Genomic DNA, 23,678 nt, shown 5'->3' with positions numbered 1-23,678 from the left:
CATCTCCTGCCAGATCGCCAGAGCTTCCAAGCTCCAAGTTTTATAATTAAAATTCTGTCACATCCCCCGAAACAGTGCAAATTGTGCCATTAAGCCTGGCATAAAAGATTTGCAAGCACTTCACCTAGTAATTTAAATATAATACTTCTGGCAGCTTTCAATTTCTGGTATTTTTAATTCTAATTAAAAAACTATTATTGAACATTAATATCCTCTATACGGCATGCTGTTGTGCCTCTGTGCTCCATCTTGGCCGGCTAGTTTTAAACAAACAGCTTGGCTGGGTGGCTGTTGCTGCCCACGTGGTTTTTCCTGGCCTTTGGGAATCACCAGGTCCCAGGCATAATTAGTATAAATCAAAATCCTCTAGACTATGACAGGAAAATGGTATGTTTGAACAGCAGCTTATTAAAATGACCTACTTAATTTAAGAAAAATATTGTATCCACTTGCACGATAACCTGGATGCTTTCCCTGACAGATTTTATAATATTTCTTCCCTCTCCCTCCCCCGCCCCCTTCGTTTTTACAAGAAAAGGAAAGGGAATGGAAAGGCCCATTCTACTTCATCCAAGGCGCAGACCCACAGTTCGGGCTCATGAAGGCCTGGTCCACCGGGAACTGTGACAGCGGCGGTGACGAGTGGGGGCAGGAGATCCGTCTAACTGAGCAAGCTGTTCAGGCCGTCAACAAGTTGAAGCCCAGACCCAGATTCTTTGTTCTCTGCGGGGACCTCATCCACGCCATGCCAGGTAAGACTTGCACGGGGCCTGGGGCCTCCTCTGCTTCCTCTGGTCCTGAGTGCATTTGGTCAGAGGAACAGATTTCTCTCAAAGAGACGTCTTTATTTAGGAATGGCTCACTCCTTCCCTCCATGGCTATTGGAGGGAGTATCCTTGAACATCAGAAAATGCACGCTCATTTTATATTTAGAATTTGGCGAGATTGATCGCCGTAATTAGGCAGAGCTACAGTTCTGATGATCTGAGCTTACTATGAAAAATGGAACAGATTCCCATGTGTCACCTTTATTTCCAGGGGACAAACTTGAACTGCTTCCAGATACCATATCCATAAATGTAACCTTCTTCTCTTGTTTCTCCTCTTCTGACACTTTAATTTCTCCTGTATTTGTTAGTGCTTTTTCATTTGCAAGTGACAGAAATCTAACATAAACTGGATTATTATTATTATTATTATATTTTTTATTAAAACTTTTTCTATGTTTTAATTCTTTTTTTTTGAGAGAGAGCAAGCAGAAGTGGGACAGGGACACAAACAGTGGGAGACACAGAATCCGAAGCAGGCTCCAGGCTCCACGCTGTCAACACAGAGCCCAACATGGGACTTGAACCCACAAACTGTAAGATCGTGACCTGAGCTGAAATCAGAGGCTTAACCGACTGAGCCACCCCGGCAGTGCCCCTATGCTTTTAAACATGTGTGTTCCTTTATGGGACTGTGAAGTCCAGGGGCCTCTCTGGGCTTCAGGTATGGCTGGATCCAGAAGCTTAGAGTTTGTGATAGGGACTTGGTTTCTGTTTCTCAGCCCTGCTTTCCTCTGGGTTGATTTCATTTTTAGGCAGCCTGTCTCTAGGTAGTGGTCCCTGGGAGCTCCTACCAGAAACCATAAGAGAAAGAAAATGCCTCATTCTTGGTGGTCCAATCAAAGTCCCAGACCGGCACTCATCCTTCATCCTGCTCTTATGGCCCCTTGAAACCAGGGTGTGGGCTCATTTCCACTGCAGCAGTGTGGTCTGAAGAGCAGGATGGTTCCGCACAAGAAAAGTGAGATCGAATGTAAGAAACAACAGGTGCCTTCTAGAAGTCTCTTGCGTTTTGTTTCTTCTTCTGATACCTTCTCTCCCAGGCAAGAATAAAGTCCAGTGAGCAGGTACAAGCAGGTGGAACCTCCACCTGCCCATCAGAGAGGTAGCGTGGACTCCCATGTCCACTGTTAGTGGAACAGTGGTCTCTGCTTTTGGAGCAGCAGTGGCTTGAAGACCATTGCAGAAAACACTGCAGTGGCCACACGTTTGCTTCGGCTAATGCCATCTTGTAAACCAGGACTCTGGGTCCTGATGTGATTTCCAGTGCCTTTACAAGCTGAGGCACTCTACAATAGGCTGGGTTGCATTCATTTTTCAAGCTTCTCTTGTCTAGCAGCCAACCTGTCGAGAACAATCCCAAAGTAAAGATGTGAGGATGGAAAAAGGGCTGCCCGGAATCACTCTCCCCAAGTCCAGTGAGTGTAATGAGCAGGAGGAACCCTCAGAACTCCCCTCATTCTCTGTTTACACATATTTTATGCAAAATCATGAATGTGGACATGCCCATGTCATTGGATGGAACCCAAGGGCGGTCATCCCCGGAGAATCAGCCTGTCCTGCTATTGGGCTTATACAGAGGCGGCAAGGTGGGAAAGAAGGAAAGTAAGGCAGTGGATAGAGACCTGAACTAGGGTGGATGCCAGCTCCACACCTGCCACTGATGTGCTGGGTAAACTTGGACCAGTCCCCTTACCTTCTCTGGGCCTCTGTTTCTGAGCCCATCAGTGCAATAAGCATTCAAAACCTTGACCTTGTAGGGCTTCACCACATGGGGGCAGGTGCAGGGGGTGGACATCTCAGCAGCTTGGAGCAGAAGCACATTCACACTTGGTCACCCTTGGTGACCACAGGATGCCCCAGTCTCTAAAGGAGTTAGAAATCAGAGTAGGACCCAGAGTCTTGGTTGACAAGGTAAAATCAGGGTAATATGCCAGTTGACCAGATTAATGCTGCTTCCCGATGGTCTGATTTGCTGTTAGCTGGGTGCTTTGGCATCATTTGGCCCGTGTGTGCACTGTAGCATCAGCTAGATCTCTCATTCTGGACCATCCAGTGAGCAAGGTTCTGCTTTTCCTGGACAGTTGAAGGTCAGATTCCAAATCTACTGTTTTTATGTGCAGCGATTTCTTTTCTTTGCAAACAGAAATGTTACAGGACTCACTAGAATTATATAGCATGTTTTCGTAGATGTTTACCAACTTGTTCCAAATTACATTAATGTGTTCAGTCGTATTTCAAAATAAGATTTAAAATAAAAGCTCTCCATGCAATCTCATTGCTGCTTCAATGAAATATACTGAGCATAGTAAATTAAAAGATACGGTTTTTATGCTCAACTTTTCCCGTTGGTCAGAAGACCTTGTAAACGTGAACTGGCAATCTTTTGAGCACATATTTTATATGCAGTGTGACCCGAGCAGAATTTGTATCTGTTCTGAAGAGTTGGACTGTTTTGGATGCTTGTAACTGAGCCAGTGGAGGGACTGTAACTGTTTTGAATATTGTGGTCGGAGATTAAGCAGAACGTTTTAAAGCTAGTTACCATTTTTTAATATGCAATTAGCGGCTTCCTCTTCATTTAGCTCATATGCAGGGGCAGACACTAGAAAAGTAATTATTTGCTTTGACTGCTTAGCACATTGTTAATTATCAGATGCATATATTAATAGGCAAATAAAATCAGAAAGCATACTTTTAATTCTACCATAAATAATATCTTGGGCCAAGTAGTTTTAAGTTCAAACTGGAGCAAAAGAACTTTATGAATAATGCTTGTTCTAATGAAAGTCATAATGCACTTTTCCATTATAAATATTCATCATGGGGCATCTGAGTGGCTCAATCGGTTAAGCGTCAGACTTCTGCTCAGGTCATGATCTCGCAGTTCGTGGGTTCGAACCCCGTGTCGGGCTCTGTGCTGACAGCTTGGAGCCTGGAGCCTGCTTCGGATTCTGTGTCTCCCTCTCTCTCTGCCCCTCCCCCGCCCACGCTCTGTCTCTCTCTGTCTCTCAAAAATGAATAAACGTTAAAAAAATAAATATTCGTCATAATATTTGTTCACCTACACATACTCAGCGTGTACACACTGAGTGCCAGTTACAGCGCCAGATGCTCTGGATATAATGGTTGGAGATGAGCAAGCAGCCCTTCTGTGGAACGTAGAGTCTGATAAAAGGAAGTGCAAAAGGAAGGACGGTGCCAGGGCCTGAAGGGAAAGCCTAAGAAATGCAGGACAAAGTCCAGGTAGTTTTGAAAGACATGTTTTCACTCTGCAGATGTCTTTTTGGTTACGTTGGTATTTTCTTATTTTATGAAGCTTCTCAGTGGGATAAACGCATTATCAATAGCAAATGGACATTTGTGCTCTTGAGACCACTGATTTTCGGTCCATCACGCTGAAGCCCAGGGTACTTTGTTTGGTCGCCCTGATGTGGAGACTCTGACCCCCTGATGCTGTCCGTGGGAACCTTGCTCGGTTTCGGCAGTCATGTGAGGAATCGACAGGTGGAATGTGATGATGCCATTCGAGTACAGGGGGTCCTTTCAGCCTGTAGAACAGTTTGTTATTAATGTGTGTGTCTGCCCTGTTGATTAAAAATTGCCACAACCAAACAAAACAGATAGTGTGGAACAAATTCTTCCCTGGATATAAAGGCTCCTTGAAGGGTTCTTTGTATATGGTCCTCTGCTTTGGGCAGCTGTTACATGATTTCACGTCCGTGACTGATTTGGCCTCTGGAAATCCTGCAAACGTAAAGCGAGGCAAGCCCGCACTAGCCTTATTCCAGTACGAGGTGTGTGAGTTTTGTGTGGCTGCTGTAACAAACTCCTGCAAGCTCAGTGGCTTGGAACAACACACAATGATTGTCCTGCAGTCCTGGAGGTCCGAAGTCTAGAAGCCCTGGGTCTGCAGCGCTGTGGTGTTCGACAGGCTTCAGCTTCTGGAGGCTGCTCACCTTTCTTGGGTCATGGCCATTTCCATCTTCACAGCCAGCAGCATAGCGTTTTCTCTCTTCTCTGACCTTTGATTCATCCTCTTTTATTTTATTTTTTTTTAATTTGAGAGAGAGAGAGAGAGAGAGAGCAAGGGAGGGCAGAGAGAGAGGGAGAGAGAAAATCTCAAGCAGACTCCATGCTCAGCACAGAGCTGGACATGGGGCTTGATCCGACGACCCTCTGAGCATGACCTGAGCTGAAATCAAGAGTCAGATGCTCTGAGCCACCCAGGCGCCCGTCATATTCTCTCCCTTAAACCTACCCTCCTGCTTTCTTATAAACACCCTTGTGGTTATTGGCCTTCTCCAATAACCCAGGACCTCAAGATCTGATAAAGATCTCCAGCTCAAACTTTATCACATCTGCAAATTCCCCTCTTTCCGTGCAAGATAACACATTCACAGGTTCGGGGGATTGGGATGTGGACATCTTTGGGGGCCACTGTTCAGCCTACCACACATGGGATGCAGTTCAGGGTATGTGCTAGGACCAGTGCTGCTAGCTGACCTACCCATTGGGGTCATGAAAGGAGGGTGTCATTGCTATTTCCATGTGAACTGGTGGTCAAAACTGGCTCAGGGCAGTTAAGTACTTTTCCTGGGGTCTCTCAGCCTATAAGCGGTGGAGTCAGGATCTGACCCCAGTCCAGCTGTGTTCAAACCTCATGCATTTCACAGGGCAGCCTCCCTGCTCAAAGGGTGGTCCCCAGGATAGCAGTCAAGAGCTTCTTTGGAATGTAGAATTTCTGCCCCACCCAGATCTGATGAGATGGAATCGGCATTTTTAAGAGATCCCCAGGTCTTATTACTTATGGGCCATAAAGTTTTGAGGCATATTTGCTGGACAAAAATGCACCAGGCCCTGTGTGTTTTGCACTAGGTACAAATTTTGTGTGTACATTCGTGGTTTGCGGGCATTCCCTTCAACTGTTAAAGATAATGGTGCGTAACAAGGGGGCTGTCCCCACTTGAGCCTTCCCAAGCTAAGCCCTCACAGACAAATGTTTTAAGTTTGTGGGTTTTGCTTGGCTTCCTAAACACCATTTTGAGCAACTACAACAAAACAGAACTTGCCCAAAATATTCAGGAAAGCAGTCACCCATATTTGCTTTACAAGGATGTGTATGCGGAATGGTTGGGAGAGTGAGGACGGGCTCTTTGATTGGGGTTGTGTCCATGTGCCTAATCCCTTAGGTGCTATTCCAAAGTCCAGAGAGCTCTGGAAACTAAGAGTTTTTCTTAAGTTTGAAAACTAACTCATTTGGCAGCAAAATCGACCTGAACTGACACGAGGATATTTATAGTCTTTCTTTATCCTACTTCGTGGGAATATTCATGTGTTTTGCCAGCAAAATATTACTATGCTCCATTACAGGGTGTTGCCTGAGATCCAGCTCGAGGGGTTATTTAATATGTGCCCCACGCCCAGTATTGCTGTTTTTAGAGTTTGAAAAACTCCAACCTTCAAAGCAGATCTGGCCCCTCGGGTTTAGGATAAGAACATAATGAATCTGCAATATTGATAAGTTTGGATTTATGGATGAAGAAGCCTTTCATCACTAGAAACCGAAGGCTTTTTTCCATCCCTCCAATTTAACTTTCTCCCGAGGTAACTTCTGCATACCCACTGCACGGTAAGCATCTCAGTTTCTAAGTTAAAATGATCCCAGGATCTCTCCTATTTAAATTTTGGGCACTATTTTTGTTGGGACCAAAGGGACTGAATATGAAAATGCAATTGAATTCAGAAATGACTCTGACAAATTGAAGGAGAGGATATGTGCACTGAGGTGATGTTTGCTATAGATAAGTGCAGAATAATCCACTTAGGTGGAAAAGTCTTAACTTCAAGGCAGAAAAGGGCTGGATGTCTGCAGATACGGCTGTAAAGGGCCAGAAAGTAAAGGAATGTGCAGAGTGGTGGTTAGGAATGGGGAGATGCTGTGGGAATGTAAAGTAGAATTACTTGTGGACGGGACTGTGGTTTTCTGAAAAGATCCAAGTGAAACCTGAAAAAGGACTCAGTTTGGTAGCTCTTTGCCTTAAATGAGATGTGAACAGGCCAAGGTCCAGATAGGAGTCACCGCGGCCAAATGACCCCCAAGACACCTTTCCCAGTTGGAGATTTTAGTTCTGTGATGAATGGATACAGTTGGGAAACGAAGCGAAGATGGAGTGCTTTGGTGGGCCGGGCTTCAGGCAGAGAATAAACCGTGTGCCCTTTTGGCGTTCACGTAATCCAGGAGGGTTGGTGTTCTTTTTCCCCCAACTGGGCAGACACCAAACACATGAACATAATTCTGGTACAAGACAGACTGTGATAAGCAAAGCCTCAGAGGAATTGAGAAACAAAGCCAGGAAGAGGCCTTATCACATCCCTGCGACCTCTACCAGTTCACCTTCTTCCAAGCTTCATTCTGCGATCCTACAAAGGGGCAGTTGCAGGCGGGGAGGGGTGTGTGTTTGTGTTGGTTGTGTGTTTTCATCCAGTACCCAAAGCTGTTGAGCGTGGCAAAGGTGTTCACTGAATGCAGGTGAAACGAATCACTCTGTTTCCAGTAGTGCTTAGCAAGTGGTCAGAACGCGGGAGGCCCCCAGTACAAATTTCTGGATTAGACGAAAAGTCAGTTCATTTATTTACCAGGTCTCTCCTGAGTGCTTACTTTGTGCAGGCAGTGTTCTAGGTGCTTGTGCTGCCTCAGCGAATACAACAGACAGAAGTCCTTGCTTGACCTAGAAATAAGGGGCACGGACACATGGAAACATGACATTCTTTTTTTTTTTTTTTTTTCCTTCTCATTCTGATCTTTTGTAGTATTCAAACTCAGGTTGATATGGATCTGTGTTATTATTTCATTAGATTATTAAATGATACAACTGATACGTGAATATGATCCCTTTGTAAAGATTTAGCATCTGTGTCTAGAATCAACTGTGTAACGTCACCCAAGTCCTTCCCTTGGGGTCACCATATGTAAGATACATATATATATATATATATATATATATATATCTGTCTTATAAATGTCTTTATTCAGTGCATGTTGTTCTGTGACTTCCTTTTTCCCCTTCCGTCTACCTGGAAAATCCTTGTATGTTGCTACATAGAGGTTTATGTCAGGCTTTTAATAAGGGCATTGCCTTCCATGGATGAGATCTTGTAATTGGTTAATCCTCTCCCCTGGTTGGAAGTAGGAGTGATAATCTCCTCCTGTTGGAGCTAATCTAAACAGTGCTGCCATTGGACATTCTCCTATACTGCAGGTCAGTTTTCCTTCAGGCTTGAAGTTGGGTGGATTGGCCGGGTTTCGGATCTCCTGTGGCATTTGCACGACCTGAACACCGGCCAGGTTGCTGCGTGCTTCCCCGAAGGACATCTCTCAGGGATTGACCCATACTTCCACGTTATCTCTTCTGTGCCACCAGCATCTCAGTCCCTCTTATACAAGCGGTAAGTCCCAGCAGTGCCCACCCCACCATCGCTACTCAGAAAGTTTCCATTGGACCAAAACCCTCTTGTCCCTATCACAGGATTTGTTCCTGCTGTTTTTTGAAAAACAGCTCAGTTAACTTAGGTGCATTTCCTCACCTGTGTGATTAGCCTTGCGTTTTTCATTTTAAGTGCCTACTCCAGCTCCAGGAAATGCTAAGATTTGAAGATGCTTTACCAAACAGCTTAACAGCCAGCAACAAAAAAAGGGTCATATGAGAGCAAGGCAGTGCTCTGCCTGGGATGGGAAGTCCCCAGCCCCTGGCATGGGCATGGCTGTAAGCCTCAGCCCTCCCAGCAGGTTGTGTGTGGCTGAATGCTGAGCAGTGGTAACCCAGAGCAATCAGCCAGCCCTGTGGCTCCCTAGATCCTTCACATCCATTATGAGCCTGTTAAAGCATCTAGGCAATCAGCGACAATACCTTCCTTCTGCCAAGGCTGATTGAAAGTGGTTTGAACTAATTTACCTAATATTACTAATTAGGGAGCTTGGAGCATTACTTGAAAAGTTGTTTCTGATTAGGTGTGTGATCAGCAGTAGCATTGCTGGCAGCCGTGATTGTCCCCTCCCCCAGCCCCCAGCACATGGTGTCACTCAGAGAGGCTGTGCTCCTTGCAGGCCTTGTCAACTCTTTGTCCCCAGTCAGGGCCTCTTAACCTGCGGTGTGCCTTGGGCCCCTTTGGCAGGTTAGCAAACAACCTCTGGACCACCACTCAGAATAATAAATTTTTAATTTTTTTTTTTTAATGTTTATTTATTTTTTGAGACGGAGAGAGACAGAGCATGAACGGGGGAGGGTCAGAGAGAGAGGGAGACACAGAATCCGAAGCAGGCTCCAGGCTCTGAGCTGTTAGCACAGAGCCCGACGCGGGGCTTGAACCCACGGACCGTGAGATCATGACCTGAGCTGAAGTTAGATGCTCAACCGACTGAGCCACCCAGGCGCCCCAAAATAATAAGTTTTTAAGTGCCTAGAATAAAATGCATAGGATTTCAAAGGAAACCGATCACATTGAAATACACTTATCAAAATATTTTAAAATTATTTGATAGAGTAAAACGCATACTTCTTTGTTGGTCTGTTACACAACACAGTCCAGCAGGGCTAATGACTACCATAATTTCAAAGTGGTGCTGAGCTTAAACAATGCCATGAGGTGTCCACAACAACTGTAATGGGATATGAAAAATCCTCGTGGTTTCTGTTGGTGACAATCACAGGAGCCTTGATAGGACCTCTGTGATTTTCTGCTTAATAGTAGGAGGAAATGCTAAATATCAGAGGTTAGTGGAAATGCAGGTTTTTTCCCATCTAGATTCACAGATCCCCGTGGACCCCAGATTCAGAGCCCTTATCCGTGTGCACATATGGACACCCTGTTGTTTGCCAGCTGGAGCTGTCTTGTCGTAGTCAACTTGTGGATATTATAATTGACCAAGGTGTAAACTCAGTGGCAGAAACGCTACCTTTAACTAAAGGCTAAAAGGCTTCCTAATTATGGCTGTGAAAGTGTGGATGTGTGATTATTCAGTGAAAAGACATGACAGGAGCTAGTGAACAATTTCCTTTTGATTAAGGGCGGGGGGGGGGGGTCAGGAATCTGTATTCTTTCTCTCTGGTTTCCAGTGTTTGGATCAAAAACATACTATTGAGAAAGCCTTATCGCATTGGTTTATTTGTTCCATGAAGCGTTTGGGAGGGCTTAAAACAAATAGAAGCACACAAGGAAAAAATATAAGTAAGAAACGACCAGTCAGGACCAAAGAAAATATAAGTTCATGTGTGAAGTCAAGAGTAGAGAGAGGGAGGCAGAAACAAACAGGCAGAGCTTAAGGGCCCATGGTTGATAAGATGTTGGTTTCGCCAGAGACAATAAAGACGATTGCCAGAGAAAGAAGATCAAACCCATATCTAAGAGGGACACAGCTTTTTCTAGAGTGTCATAGATTTAAAAGAAAGATTTCATGAGGATTGCTTTCTGGGGCACTAAGTGATGTAATGTCTGGCATGGGGACTGCTAGAGTCCAGTTTCTTAAACTGGGTGTTAAGTCCATGAATAGGCTGCGTCCAACTGGTGAGCCCCATAAAACCGGGCAAAAAACCCCAGCATATCTGCATAGATGCTTTGGGGAGTGGAATGGGGAGAAGGACTGTAGTCCTTCCATGACTCAAAAGACTCCATGACTCAAAAGAAGGTTAAGCAACCAAGGAGCTGACCGCCCCTGCTTGTGGCTTCCATCTGAGGGCACTTTCCCTCAAGGGAGGTGAACATAGAGGCCATTGGGCAGAGAACCTGTGGGGGTCTGCTCTTGAGCCCAGTTCCAGTTTCTGCCCTGCCCTGGGGAGTTTCCAGGGACAGCAGATGGATGCTGCGGAAGCTTGTAGAGTTCCCTGGTAAATGGATATTATCATATAGAACCCGTGACGTCCTCGTGCGCACCTAGCTGATTGAAACATTTACACCTCTCCTCTCATTGTTTTTCACTCTAAACACTAATTTCCTGGAATTGGCACATTTCCCACTTTTGATGGGCCTATTTTCTGCCACTAAATGAAATACTAAAAAGGGAGCATGATCCCAAAGGGGTTCAATTATCAGGTAATTGGTCAAGTGACTAGAATGTGAAATGAGAAATATAACAAGAGGCTGGGATGCAGCACATTAAGTGCCAGAACTGCTGAAGGTGCCTGTTTTGTAACCCTCAGAATTTAGAGACTCGCCTGCATGTTTGGAATTCTAGATTGTTCCCCTCTAGTTCCTCAGTAGTTTATTGGTAAACCATGGCGAGTTCTTTTGAATATATATTATTTGGGTTGTATAAAAAATTTACTGTGTCTTCCTTCCTTTATGTATTGTTTGGGTGAAATACTGCTGTCATAATCCATAAATATTCTTGTGAAGAAATTCTATATTGATCTGTAAGGTAGCCACTTTAGACATTCCACTTGGATAATAGATTTTGCTTCATCTTCCCCCACCCCCGCCTCCCGAAAACACAGTGAAGCACTTTCCATACCTTACCAAAGCCCCCAGTTGTGTCGAGCCCTTTATTAATTGCACCCCAAGTTGGCTCATAGTACAGATTCAGCAGTGAGTCGCAGGAAACGTCTGGGAGCAGCCAGTGTAATAAGCTGTAGCTGTTAGATGCAAAACTAAATGAATTTTGTCTAATAACATGTATAATTTAAGAAGTAGTAGAACCTGATTAAGCTTGATCTGTTGGCAATGTGGCGCCAAATGACTACGTGAGTAATGCTTAGGCTTGCAGAGTTTTAGATCAATGAATTTGCATAGCTCAATTAATTAGGAGAAGATAATGGAAAAGATTCGAGATGGCGAGATGGGATTACGGCTCTGTAAATTCTCTGGCACTAGATGAAACTAAATGTTTTTAATTGGAAGGAATAAATCCTTTTCTTAAGTTTCCACTCAAGGCTGCTTTTGCCGCGCGGTCCCCAGTCCCCGTGTATCCCAGAGCAGCGTCCTCCCCCTCCGCTGGTCTGCTCTGGCCTTGACCGTCTGTAGTCCAAGTCAGGCCAGTCGGCTGTAATTTGTTGGCTCGTTTGGTGATCAGTCACAGCAGGTAAGTAGGGGGGGTGGGGTCTGCCTGGTCCAGCTTAGCGAGAAGCAGGCCCAGTGCCTGTATAGCCTCAGGAGGCGTCCAGCGGGCCAAGGAGGGAGGCAGGGAGCGAGAGGCCGCACAAATGGCACAATCTAATCTGGTGGCCTTCGTGAGTGCCGGCGGCTGTGAGGGAAGGCGTGCTGGGCCGGAGCGGCTTCCGTGGAGCCAGAGCACTCTTGGTAGCCGCGCTGTGCTCACGGTGTCAATGGTGACATCAAATCCAGAAGGTATCCAGAGAAATAGCGTCTCCACCCGCCCCCCCCCCCCCCCCCCCGGTGTACTTCTCCTCTGAGAACGCCACACTGGCTTTTCATGAAAAATGATAGAAAGGCAGCAAGCGTACATACACTGCGTGCACAGTGTTTTGTAAAACAACAAAATGGGAGCAGAGAAGAGCCAGCATTTACTTCTCTTGTTTCTGTTCTCTTCCATGGCAGCGTGTGCAGGTGCCCGTTGCTGTTTTCAGGGCGCGAGATACCAGAGCGTCTGTCACCTGCCCCCGACTGGTGGGCATTTGGTTGTGTCCCGTGTTCTGTCATGACCGGTACCAGTAGGGCCCCCGCGTGACCCTGCACCTCTGTGCACACGCGCAGCTGTTAAGAATGCGGCCGTGAAGTCCACGTGCTTAAATTCAAATCCTGGACCTCTTCTTTACCAGCCCGGTAACCTTGGGCAAATTACCTCCCTCTCTGGCTGAGTTTCCTTGTCTGTAAAATGCGGATGATAACGGTACTTCGCAGGCTTCTCATAAAACTTTAAAAAGTGCTTAGAGTGCGGTCTGGAATTTAATACCGTTGTACAGTAATCACGATTAATTCCTGCCAGTGGCGTTTAAAAAAATTTGTTTTTAACGTTTATTTGTTACTGAGAGATAACGGTTAATGCGGTCTGGAATTTAATACCGTTGTACAATAATCACGATTATTCCTGCTAGTGGCGTTTAAAAAAAATTTTTGTTTTTATTTATTTTTGAGACAGAGACAGAGCATGAGCAGGGGAGGGGCACAGAGAGAGGGAGACACAGAATCCGAAGCAGGCTCCAGGCTCTGAGCTGTCAGCACAGAGCCCGACGCGGGGCTCGAACTCACGAACTGTGAGATCATGACCTGAGCCGAAGTCGGCCACTTAACCGACTGAGCCACCCAGGTGCCCCTAAAAAAAATTTTTTTTAACGTTTATTTGTTACTGAGAGACAGAGTGTGAACAGGGGAGGGGCAGAGAGAGAGGGAGACACAGAATCTGAAGTGGGCTCTGGGCTCCAAGATGACAGCACAGAGCTCGACACGGGGCTTGAACTCACAAACCGTGGGATCATGACCTGAGTGGAAGTCGGTCGCTTAATCGACTGAGCCACTCAGGCACCCCTTGTGGCGTTTTTTAAATGAGAGCTTTTTATTGACATAGAATTCCCATACGTGTATTTCACCCATTTAAAGTGTATAGATCAGTGGTTTCATCTATATTCACGGAGTTGTGTGACCATCCACCGTCCGCTTCAGACGTTTTCATCCATCCCAAAAGAAGCTTTGTGCCCATTAGCAGTCATTGCCTGTTTCCCTCCAGCCCATCCTCATCCCTGGCCCTCCTCAACTGCTAGCATACTCTGAGCCTCTGTGGATTTAGCAGCTCTGGACATTTCGTACGAATGGAATCCTGTAACACGCAGTCCTTTGGGACTGGCGTCTTTCACTGGGCACCATGTTTTCAAGGTTTGTCCACATTGCAGCACATGTCAGTGCTTGCTTCTTTTTCATGTCCAAATAATACCGCAGCCTGTGGATAGACCACGTTCTATTTATCTGCTTTTTGTCGTTAGCCCGTGAGATAAACTCTTAGTGGATTGTTGAATTATGGAAAGAGCCCGGATGTCATCGCCTGTTGAATGGCTAAGGAAGATGCGGTATATATGTACAATGGAATATTACTTGGTCATCAAAAATGAAATCTTGCCATTTGCAACAAGGAGGATGGAAGTGGAGGTTATTATTCTAAGCGAAATAAGACAGAGAAAGATAAATAGATGATTTCACTCACACGTGGAATTTAACAAAACAGATGAACATAAGGGAAGGGAAGCAAAAATAAGGTAAAAAGCAGAGAGGGAGACAAACCATAGGAGACTCTTAAATACAGAGAACAAACTGAGGGTTGCTGGTGGGGTGTTGGGTAAGGGGATGGGCTAACTGGGCGATGGGCATTAAGGAGGACACTTATTGGGATGAGCACTGGGTATTATATGTAAGTGGTGAATCACTAAATTCTCTTCCTGAAATCATTATTATACTCATTATATGTTAACTAACTTGCATTTAAATAAAACAAAATACATAGGGGCGCCTGGATGGCTCAGTTGGTTGAGCATTGGACTTCACCTCAGGTCAGGTCATGATCTCACAGTTTGTGAGTTGGAGGGCCATGTTGGGCTCTTTGCTGACAACTCAGAGCCTGGAGCCTACTTCGGATTCTGTGTTGCTGTCTCTCCCTGCCTTGCCCCTGCTTGTGCGTGTGCTCTCTCAAAAATAAATAAACATTAAAAAAAATGTATATATATAATGTATTCCAAAAAAGTAGATTGTTGAATCAAATGGTAATACTAAGAAAAGTGGGGCTTTGTCCTAATATGTGGCACAACTAGGACATTTTAGTATTTTTATCCTGTTGCTAAACAATATCCCTAGTGACCCACAAACTTACTGTCTCCTGTGTATGAACCTCACTCCTACACTGCCCCCCACCCACCCCCCCACCCCTGCCGACAAAGGAAGTACAAATAAAGGAGAGGGTGTTGTTAATGTGGAAATGGCAGTCCAGGGCAGTAAACAGAAGGGAGGCGGTGGAGAGTGGCGGCTCTCTTTGCCTCAGGTAAACCCCAGTTTGCCGTCTTCAGCAGTTGAGAATCAGTCTCTTATCATAAGACTCTTAACTCTTCATCCTTCCCAGTTTTCATTAAGGATATTTTGTCTGAAAATGTTGGAAACTAAATAGCAGGTTCACGGAGTGGAGTTCAGCTGCTGGTAGGTGTGGCCGCCTTTTTTTTTTAAAGTAATTACTTCAAAAACAGTATTTCCTGGTTTGTTCCTCATCATTAGGTAAACTGAAGTGGCCACAGACATTGTTACCATAAATAGTAGCACTCAGGGTAGTGGAGAGCCACCAAGGCAGGTAGCTGTGTTATTATGAAATCATGGTATTCTTGTCCCTTCCTCCCGCCAAGCAAACAGTCAGGTCTGACAGCTCTCCCAGCACTGTCCAGCTGGTTATGGGATGCTGGGCCGAGCCCAGCCCCAGAACTCAGAGCATAGCCCCCTTTTACTGGACCCTCGCAGAGCATAGACGTCCTAGAGAGAATGGCACGACCGGCCAAGGCTGCATGAGAACTAGGGGAACGGGGTGAAGGCGGGTGGGGACAAGTGTTCCCGACTTGAATTTGATGACAGCCACCCCTATATGCTTTTTTGTTTTAAAAAAAAATTTTTTTTAATGTTTATTTCTGAGCGAGAGAGAGAGAGACAGAGCATGAGTGGGGGAGGGGCAGAGGCGGGGGGGGGGGGGTGGACACAGAATCCAAAGCAGGCTCCAGCCTCTGAGCTGTCAGCACAGAGCCCGATGCGGGGCTTGAACTCACAGGCCGCGAGATCATGACCTGAGCCGCAGCTGGTCGCTCAACCGACTGAGCCACCCAGGTGCCGTCCCCCCCCCCCCCACATGCTCTTTTGGATATAAACCTACACAATACAAAATGGTCTGTCTCTGTGTCCATTTAAGGGTGAGGCCGTGCAGGTCTGTGCAGGTGGAAACAGGTGCCATTTATTTGCAATTTAGGCCATCCTGCCAACCCTGGGCCACATCAGTATTATCAGGTTGAGGTTAATAGGATGATATTGTCATGGGAGTTGCTTTTCTTTGTTTAATAGACCAGGGCAGCAGTACTCAAAGATGTTAGGTTTTAAAATTTCAGTTATCGGTAAATTAAAAATGGTCCCCAGAGTCCATAACCCAGGGATCTCCAAACGCTTGATACATGCTGTGGGATGTGGGAGCTTTGCAGCAATTCTGAATGGAAGACAGCTGTCTGTCTTTCTTTTTTAACGTTTACTTATTTCTGAGAGAGAGAGGGAGAGTGGGGAGGGGGGTCAGAGGATCCAAAGCAGGCACTGCACCGACCGCAGAGACTCCAGGAGGGGCTTTAAGGGACAGCTTTCTCGTTCCTGGTGACCAGGCCTGCTGACAGCCCACGCCAGGACCACTGGGCCCCCAACAGCAGAAAAAAGCGACCATATCATCATAGCAGCCCCTAGACTCACCAGTGATGAATGGCACCGTCTTCTTCAGACTTTTAAAATCACCATGTGGAACTCTTTTCGTTCCGAGACATGTAAAGATTTTTCTACCCGTGAAAGGCGAACTTCATCGATTATTTAGAAAAGACAGAATCAGATGCTTGCAGTGGATGCTTACGCTTGACCTCCCCGTGCATTTGAATGCCACTGTCCCTCCCCAGGGAGGCAGAAACCACCTGCTGTGATTGGAGCCAGATGCCCTGATGCTCTTTCTGGCTTCCCTTGCAGCTAGGACTCAGGCACGTGACCTGGTTTCAACCACTCACATCCGCCTGAAGCAGGTTGTGGATCTTCAGCTGTAGACACAGAAGAGGTAGGGTCCGTCCTGGTGAGGGGTTCCACCTACACCCACATTCCAGGGGCAGCAGTGGGCAGGGTCATGACGTTACTATCATCTAGCATGGCCATCCACAGTGTCAGCGGGCAGGCCGGGGTTGGGGGCTGCGTCCAGGCCAGTGTTTCTCCCTGGAAGCATTTTTGCATGTGATTTGAGGTGCTGCTTCTGCCCTTTTATTTAGCCTTGCAACCTGGTTCTCCAGCTTTCTTTGAATCCCAGCTACCTGATATCCTTTAGTAAATTGCTACTCTGCTTAAACTAGCCAGAATCACTTGTTTGCAGGAAAGAGGCTGACCGCTGGAAGCTTGCATGCTGTTTCTTTTAGGTGCTTCCCAATTACTCCCCTGACCCCGGTCCCCAGGCCAGAGTTCACTCTGTGCTTCTCCGTGGGTATCTGCCTTGTTCCACTCACGCCTCACTTTCATCGTGAGAAACCCAGACTTGCTGTCCTTAGAGCTTCCTTTCCATCTGGTGGCGTCTCATTGTTCCTTCAGTCATAAGGATGTTTACTTTCTGGATTCATTCTTCAACCACCTTTCCTCCTCGCCCGACCCCTGCCCAGTGCAGCCCGTCTTCTGTAGCTTTGACTCCCCTCCACCGTGTTAGCCCCAACACTCATGCCAGGACTTTTGCAGCTGCCTGACTGAGCTCTCTACCAAGAGTGTGGCCCCCTCATCAAATTGTCCACCTCCACTGCGTCTTGTGCTCCTCCTGTCACCCGTGTGGTGTGCTTACAATAGATTGCCTCCATCCGGCACACCTCTGTGCACCCCATCCTGCAGGGTGACTTTGCAGCTCCTCCCCTCGGGAGATGGAGGGTGTATGTCGTGTTCCTTTCACCTCTGGTTTGCAGAGGGGTGGTCTGAGCCAGTGATGAAGAGCACAGGCCACAACATCCGTCTTCCCTGCCTGGGTACCAGTCCCAGCTGCATCCTGTCATGGCTGTGTGACCTTGGGCCTCCTCTGTAAATGAGGCTAATGATGGTACCTCTGTGCAGAGGCTTCCTGTGGGGATGACGCAAGATAAAGAACATAAAAGGGCTGGCACAAAATACTCATGGAATAAATGGTGCTGGGCCATCCTCCCCATCCCCCTTCATCGTCCTCCATCTTTGTTGTCGCTGTTGCCATTGTCCTCGTCATCGTCAGCATCTCTTCCTTTGAAACTCAGCTCCGCTTCCTGTCTTTTGAAGACCTCTCCACAATCCCCAGTTTCTAATGATCACTTCTACTTCGAAACCCAATAGTCGGTCTGTTTCATTCCTGTGGTGCCTGGCTCGGTCTGTCATCTGCGTTTGTCTGACACACACCGTCTCGTTAAGAGCCTGGATTTTGGAGTCAGAAGACATGACTAATTAACTTGTGACTTTGGGCTAGTTACTTAATGTCTTTAAGCCCGGACTCTGTACAGCTGGAAAATCATGAAAATGGAAAACACTAGCTGTGCCAGTGGGCACGCGGGAGGACCGGCTGACACAGTGACTGGGGACCGTTTCGCACAATTCCCTCCCGGCTTGGGAACCTCCTGAAGATAGGTTCTCTGCCATTTATCCACTTGTATCCCAGAACCTCCCTACATAGTAGGTGTTGACAGCATCTACACTTTTCGGAGATAGACAGACCCGAGTTGAAAACTGAGTGTCATTTATGAGCTGTTTGTGGGCAGGTGCCTAGACCTTCGCTGAGCCTCTGCTTCCTTAGCTGGAAGCCAGGGGCAGTGACCTCTGTGCTCTCGGGTTGTCTGGGGGATGACACAAGGCCTTAAACTACAGGGCCTCTGACTGGGTTTGGTGGTGGCAGTGATGGAGTGATGTCCTCACTTGTTTTCCTTTATCCTCACTTGACGCTGTGCCAGACTGAAGTGACTAGATCCTCCTCTGCCTTTCGTTCCCATGTATTTTGTTCTGTTTCAGAGCAACCCTAGCTTCCGATGAAATGTATTTGGAAACATGGTATTTTCAGCCAAATGCTCTGACACACCGCTGTCTCCTGTAAATAATTACACAGTGTTTTTAATTTGGTACCATTCGAGAGCATGCTGAGAGGACCTTTTCTCCTTCTTTAAAAGGTTGCCACTAGGATTGTTTTAGTAGATCATCTGGAAGGAATGAAGCGCGTCATGGATGCAAATGGTTATTTACTCATGGTACCTGTGCTGCTAGGACACCCCCACTCCTTGTGTGGAATATCAGTGCCTAGAGTCTGAGGCTCTGTCTATGTAATGCCAAGTGCTCAAAGGGAAACCAGTGAAGGCATTCAGTTTCATGGGTTTTATTTACAAGCATGTCCCGGCCCTTCTGTACCGTTCAGGTAGGCAAGCCCTTTAGGAAGACCGCATTGCACGGGGCTCCTAGCATCTGTATTGACGCGTGTAGCTAGACCATGGAGTTCTGTGTTACTCCAGATTAGGGTGGCCACCCAGCCTGCTTTGCGAGGGCCTGTCCTGGTTTCAGCACTAAAAAGTCTCACATCCTGGGAAACCCCTTAGTTCTGGACAAGCTGAGATGGTTGGTCACCCTCCATGTGCTATAACACGGTCTTCCTATACCCAGATTGTAGTTTGTGAAGATAGACATTTCTCTGGGCGTTGTAACTAAACATTATAGAAGTGAGGTATGGAGCATTGTTGGTTCATGCACTTCATGTAAATGCTCATGACTCCATAGGAAGAAACCCCCCATCAGGGATGTATTTTGGGAGAGCAGTGTCGTCGAGGTCTGCAAGTTTGGTCTCAAGGGTTACGGATGGAGCCTAGGGGCCCTGGGTGGTTCAGTCGGCTAAGCATCTGACTCTTTATGTCGGCTCAGGTCACGATCTCGCGGTTCCTGAGACAGAGCCCCATGTCAGGTTCTGCCCTGACAGTGCGGAGCCTGTTTGGAATTCTCTCTCCTCCTCTCTCTGTCTGCCCTTCCCCGACTCTGTTTTGCTCTCTTTCAAAATAAATAAACTTAAAAAAGTAAAATAAAGCTGAACCCTAAACTTCTCCAGACACCCTCTGACTGCTTACTTTTATCCGATTTATCATTTTGCTGATCTGCTTTCCTGGTATCGCTCCGGAGAATCACTCCCTGTTGCTAACTAAATCTGTCTCTGCTGCTCCTTCCCCTGGAACAGCTTGCACAGAGCCGCCACGTGTGGTTCCACACTGTTGCAGATCACCCCCTCATTGCAGTGTCTGCCCTTGTGACCTTCCATTCCGGGGGCCCCTGTCTGTCCACGGACTGTCCATGTGGACAGCGTGCTCTCTCAGTCGCCTGTCCTGTGGACGTATCCTTGTACCATTTCAGAGGCTCTGTAGCTGAACCGACCTCTGCCTCTTGGAGGCACCTTGCAGAGCCCACTGTGCTCTTTAAGTGTGTCACTTAACTGGGATTTAAGTGTGTCACTTAACCGGGATTTTATTCACACCGCCTCAAACATGTCTTCCCCATTGGCTGAAGGTGTCCACCTGTTTTCATATGATGAAGCAACAGAGAACAAACTAATATCCTATGGATATGAGCCTTCTTAAAAGTATTGATATGTATCGTAAGAATGATCTAACATCCTAGCTAGTGGATGTGGAAAGAGATACATTGAAATGCTTCCAGAACGGTCACCCTGAGAGAATTTCAGTGGTCAACCCACGAGGCTCACTGTGACAGTAGTCCAAAATGATGCAGTTCCTTTGCCAAGAAGCACCCCTCAGAGACGTTTGGCCCCGTTTTTTGCTACGTCCCACCTGAGAGAGAGAAAACTGCCACTTGCCTGGAAGCTTCCTATGCGCAGGAGTTTTATAGTGAGTCTGACCCTAGCCTCTCTCTAATTGGTCCACTGTACAGAGAAAAGCTGGTATTCTCCCTGTTGGCCTCTTCCTCCCAGCACTAGACAAGGTCCTGTGAAAATCAGATTTTTATAAATACACTGTGTGCGGCAGAGGATCTTGGAGGTCTGTACAGTTTACCCTTCTGCAGGGCGAGGAATGAGTGTGTGTGTGTGCCCATCCCCTCAATTCGTTCTATCGTATGCGTGCAGATCAGATTGGGAAGTTGTGTCCCCCTCTCCACCCCTGCAGCATATTGAGAACAATGCTGTTAGTGTGGGGAGACCTTCTCTTGGGAGGAGGAGCAGCCTGTGTGTGCATGTGCACGTGTGTGTGTGTGTGTGCGCGTGCACATGTGTGTGCAGTCTCAAACCAACAAGCAGGTGCTTGTGGACGTTGCCTTGAGCTACGAGGGCTTCATCTGGTTTGGGTTTGGCTTGAAAACATCCTGTCAGAATGATCTAGGGACAGAGCCAGTTTCAAAACCAATATTTATTGTTTCATTTATCTTCCTGCAGAGTCTGGAAGTCACATGGGTGGGTTCAAAGGCCACAGTGCACCTGGGTATGGTCTTTGTTATTGAGACGCAGTCTGCAGACCCGATGTCTATCTTCTACCTGACAAAACTGTGCCACACAAAGAAATAAAAGGTTGGAGCCAGGAATGACGGGCAGCCAGGGAGGAAAGCTGCCAAGGACCCCGGGGAGGTTGCCTGCGTTATAGTGAAATGAGCATGATGAACTTTTCAGGAACCCAGAGCCTCATTCGTGGCTGTCTTGGGTCATCCCTCTCCAGGTTCTTCACAGCCCACACGGGAGGAACATTTTCCGCCTTTCCTGGGTCCATCACCAAATAGGGCTGGATTTCCAGAAGGCTCAACTCTGACAGAATAACCGCAAAAGGGTGGGGGCTCCCCTAAGAGTGTGGTCCAGGTAAAGGAAGGAAGCACAGACTTCTTGTGAAAAGTAGGAAGTGGACTGACATCGGCATGTGTCGTGGGGGGGGGGGGAGGATTCTGGAGGGAGGGGGGATTTATGAGGATCTTCAGGAAAGGTGATTCTATCATGAGAAAGAGAACTCTAGTCAGACTTACTTAGGAAAAAAAAGTGGCTGCGTGGGGGGGGCGGGGGGGGTGGTGGGAGTCAGAACGATTTCACCAAGTGGGGGAACAGGAGTGCATTGAGACCTGGGGATGGGCCTGTGGGCACAGAGACGGAAAGGATGGTGGTCACTGACTTCTGCCTTTCTTGGGCCCCCATGGCCTCCTCTGCTTCACGCCTCCCCCCTCTGATGACCAGCTCTCTTGGTGATCCCTGCCCTCCGCCTTCACGTGGTCTCCTAGCCCCTCTCCTCGGTGAGATGGGTAGATGTCAAAAGGTCCGATTTCACACTCCCAGAAGGGAGCATGCGATTGGCTCAGGTGGAGTCAGGTGTCTCTGAGACTGACCAGCCACTGGCAGAGGCTCCAGGTCGCACAGTACAAACATGGCTGCTGGTGTTCGTCCTTATCGTTGTGTGCGGGCTGGGGGCAGGAATCTTCTAGATAGATCTCTCCCCGAGGAGACAAGAGGGTTATGTGGATGGATGCAAGCAACAGAAACCAGTGGCCGCTTTAAGGGGAGAGATGGGTTCATTGAAAAGATTAGAGGTGGTTCACAGGAGTGAAGGAGAAGCCGAAAAACAGGCGTCTGGAAAGCAGAGGGCCCCCGACTGGCTCCGGGGGGTTGGGAAGCAGAGGTTAATGCAACATCTTCCCACAGCCCTGCTGGCCAGGTGCATCTGCTGCTGCCACACTTCATCCTTGTGTCAGTCCACCTACGAATCCGTGCCAGGGAGTGGGGGGTCTGATTGGCCCAGGTGACGTCCACACCCATGCCTCGGCCAGGAGGGGCACATGGTCCTAAGTGACGGTCCCGGTGGAGTCTGAACAACTGGGAAAGGTAGTTCTGCAAATCACAATGGTAGTGTAGTTGCCAGAAAGAGGAGAATTGAATGCAGGGCAGGCAGAATCCAGAGGGTCTACCACAGAGGGGGCCGTTCAGAAACAGGATGCAGACCCAAGAAGGCCCTGAGGATGGTCAGGAGACGTGCAAAGACACACTTGGCTGGGTCGGAAGGGAGGGGTGGGGGTGGGGAATGTGCACGAACTTTGTCCGCTTTCCCAGTCAGTGAGAGCAGCTCTGCCTCCTGGAACTGTTCCCCCACCGACCAGAGTGAAGTCAGGGAGTCTGGCGGCTCAGGGAAGACGCTTCGAAGCCACGGCTGGGTACTGACTGGCGCATCTGAGATTCATCGTTGTGGTTTTTGTTGCTTCTGCTTTCCCTGCCCGTGCCCGCCGAGCTCACCGTGGCTGCCAGCCCAGGGCCCGTGTGCACACGTGGGCTGGAGAGCCGCCCTCCTCTGGGCTGACTCGGTGCATTGGCGGAAAGCAGAGGCATCGAAGGGGGTGGAAAGCGCCGAACAAGACCGAAAGAAAAGCCGTCCTGCATACAGGGACAGGTCTCTGTAGATAATTCCCACCATATCCAGATGTTTTCCTTCGTTTGTGCTTAAGTCTAGTGGAATTTTTGAAAGCCCTGGTGTGTATTAGTCTGCTCAGGCCTCTGCAACACATCACCACAGCCTGGGGGGCTTTCGCAACATATTTATTTCTCACGGGAAGTCCAAGATCGAAGTGCAGGCAGATCTGGTGTGTGAGGGGCGCTTCCTGGTGCGCAACAGGGCCTTCTCGCCGTGTCCTCACGTGGTGCAGAGCAGAGAGAGGAAGCAGGCTACCTCGTACAGCTGAAGGGCGAGAGGGTTTGGAGCTGCAGTTGCCACACAGACAGAATTACGTATACGTATATAATTTTTCATACCATTACGTATAGTCTCACTCACCCAATTCGTTTACCTGCCAGTCTAAGCCTCGAGTAACCCGTTTTCAGAGTTACTAATTTGATGTACTCGATACTGACAAAATGGACTTCTCCCCACTTATCTGAACCCAATTGTGGTTGAACGGAAGGCAGTCAGGGAGAATCCAGCAAGAGCTGTCAGGACTGAGCTGGGCTTGGCCGCGTGTGTGGCGGGCTGATCGGTGACATGAGAGTTTCTCCTCGAGCACGGCAGCCCCATCGAACCCGAGCAGCGATGCTCATCTGTGTTGTACCCTGACGTCGGGTGGGTCCTCTAAGACCTGCAGGACGCTCCTCACCAAACTCCAGCTCCAGCCCACGACACTCTTTCACTAGGGTTTTCTTAGAGAACGAGCCTTTTC

General features: G+C 47.7%; 1 protein-coding gene across 1 annotated transcript in view; it reads left to right on the top strand.

Annotated features, from left to right (window-relative positions):
* The window catches only part of CPPED1 (calcineurin like phosphoesterase domain containing 1), a 108,005-nt gene that overhangs the window by 17,803 nt on the left and 66,524 nt on the right, over positions 1 to 23,678 (top strand). The window contains exon 2 of the mRNA XM_015067249.3: positions 534 to 752. Within this exon, the coding sequence (XP_014922735.2) occupies positions 534 to 752 (219 nt within the window). The remainder of the gene's footprint in view (positions 1 to 533; positions 753 to 23,678) is intronic.

Source organism: Acinonyx jubatus, chromosome E3 (genome assembly GCF_027475565.1).
Source record: "Acinonyx jubatus isolate Ajub_Pintada_27869175 chromosome E3, VMU_Ajub_asm_v1.0, whole genome shotgun sequence".
Classification (NCBI taxonomy): domain Eukaryota; kingdom Metazoa; phylum Chordata; class Mammalia; order Carnivora; family Felidae; genus Acinonyx; species Acinonyx jubatus.
The sequence above is the reverse complement of the archived record's forward strand: the minus strand, read 5'-3'. Positions and strand labels throughout refer to the sequence as shown.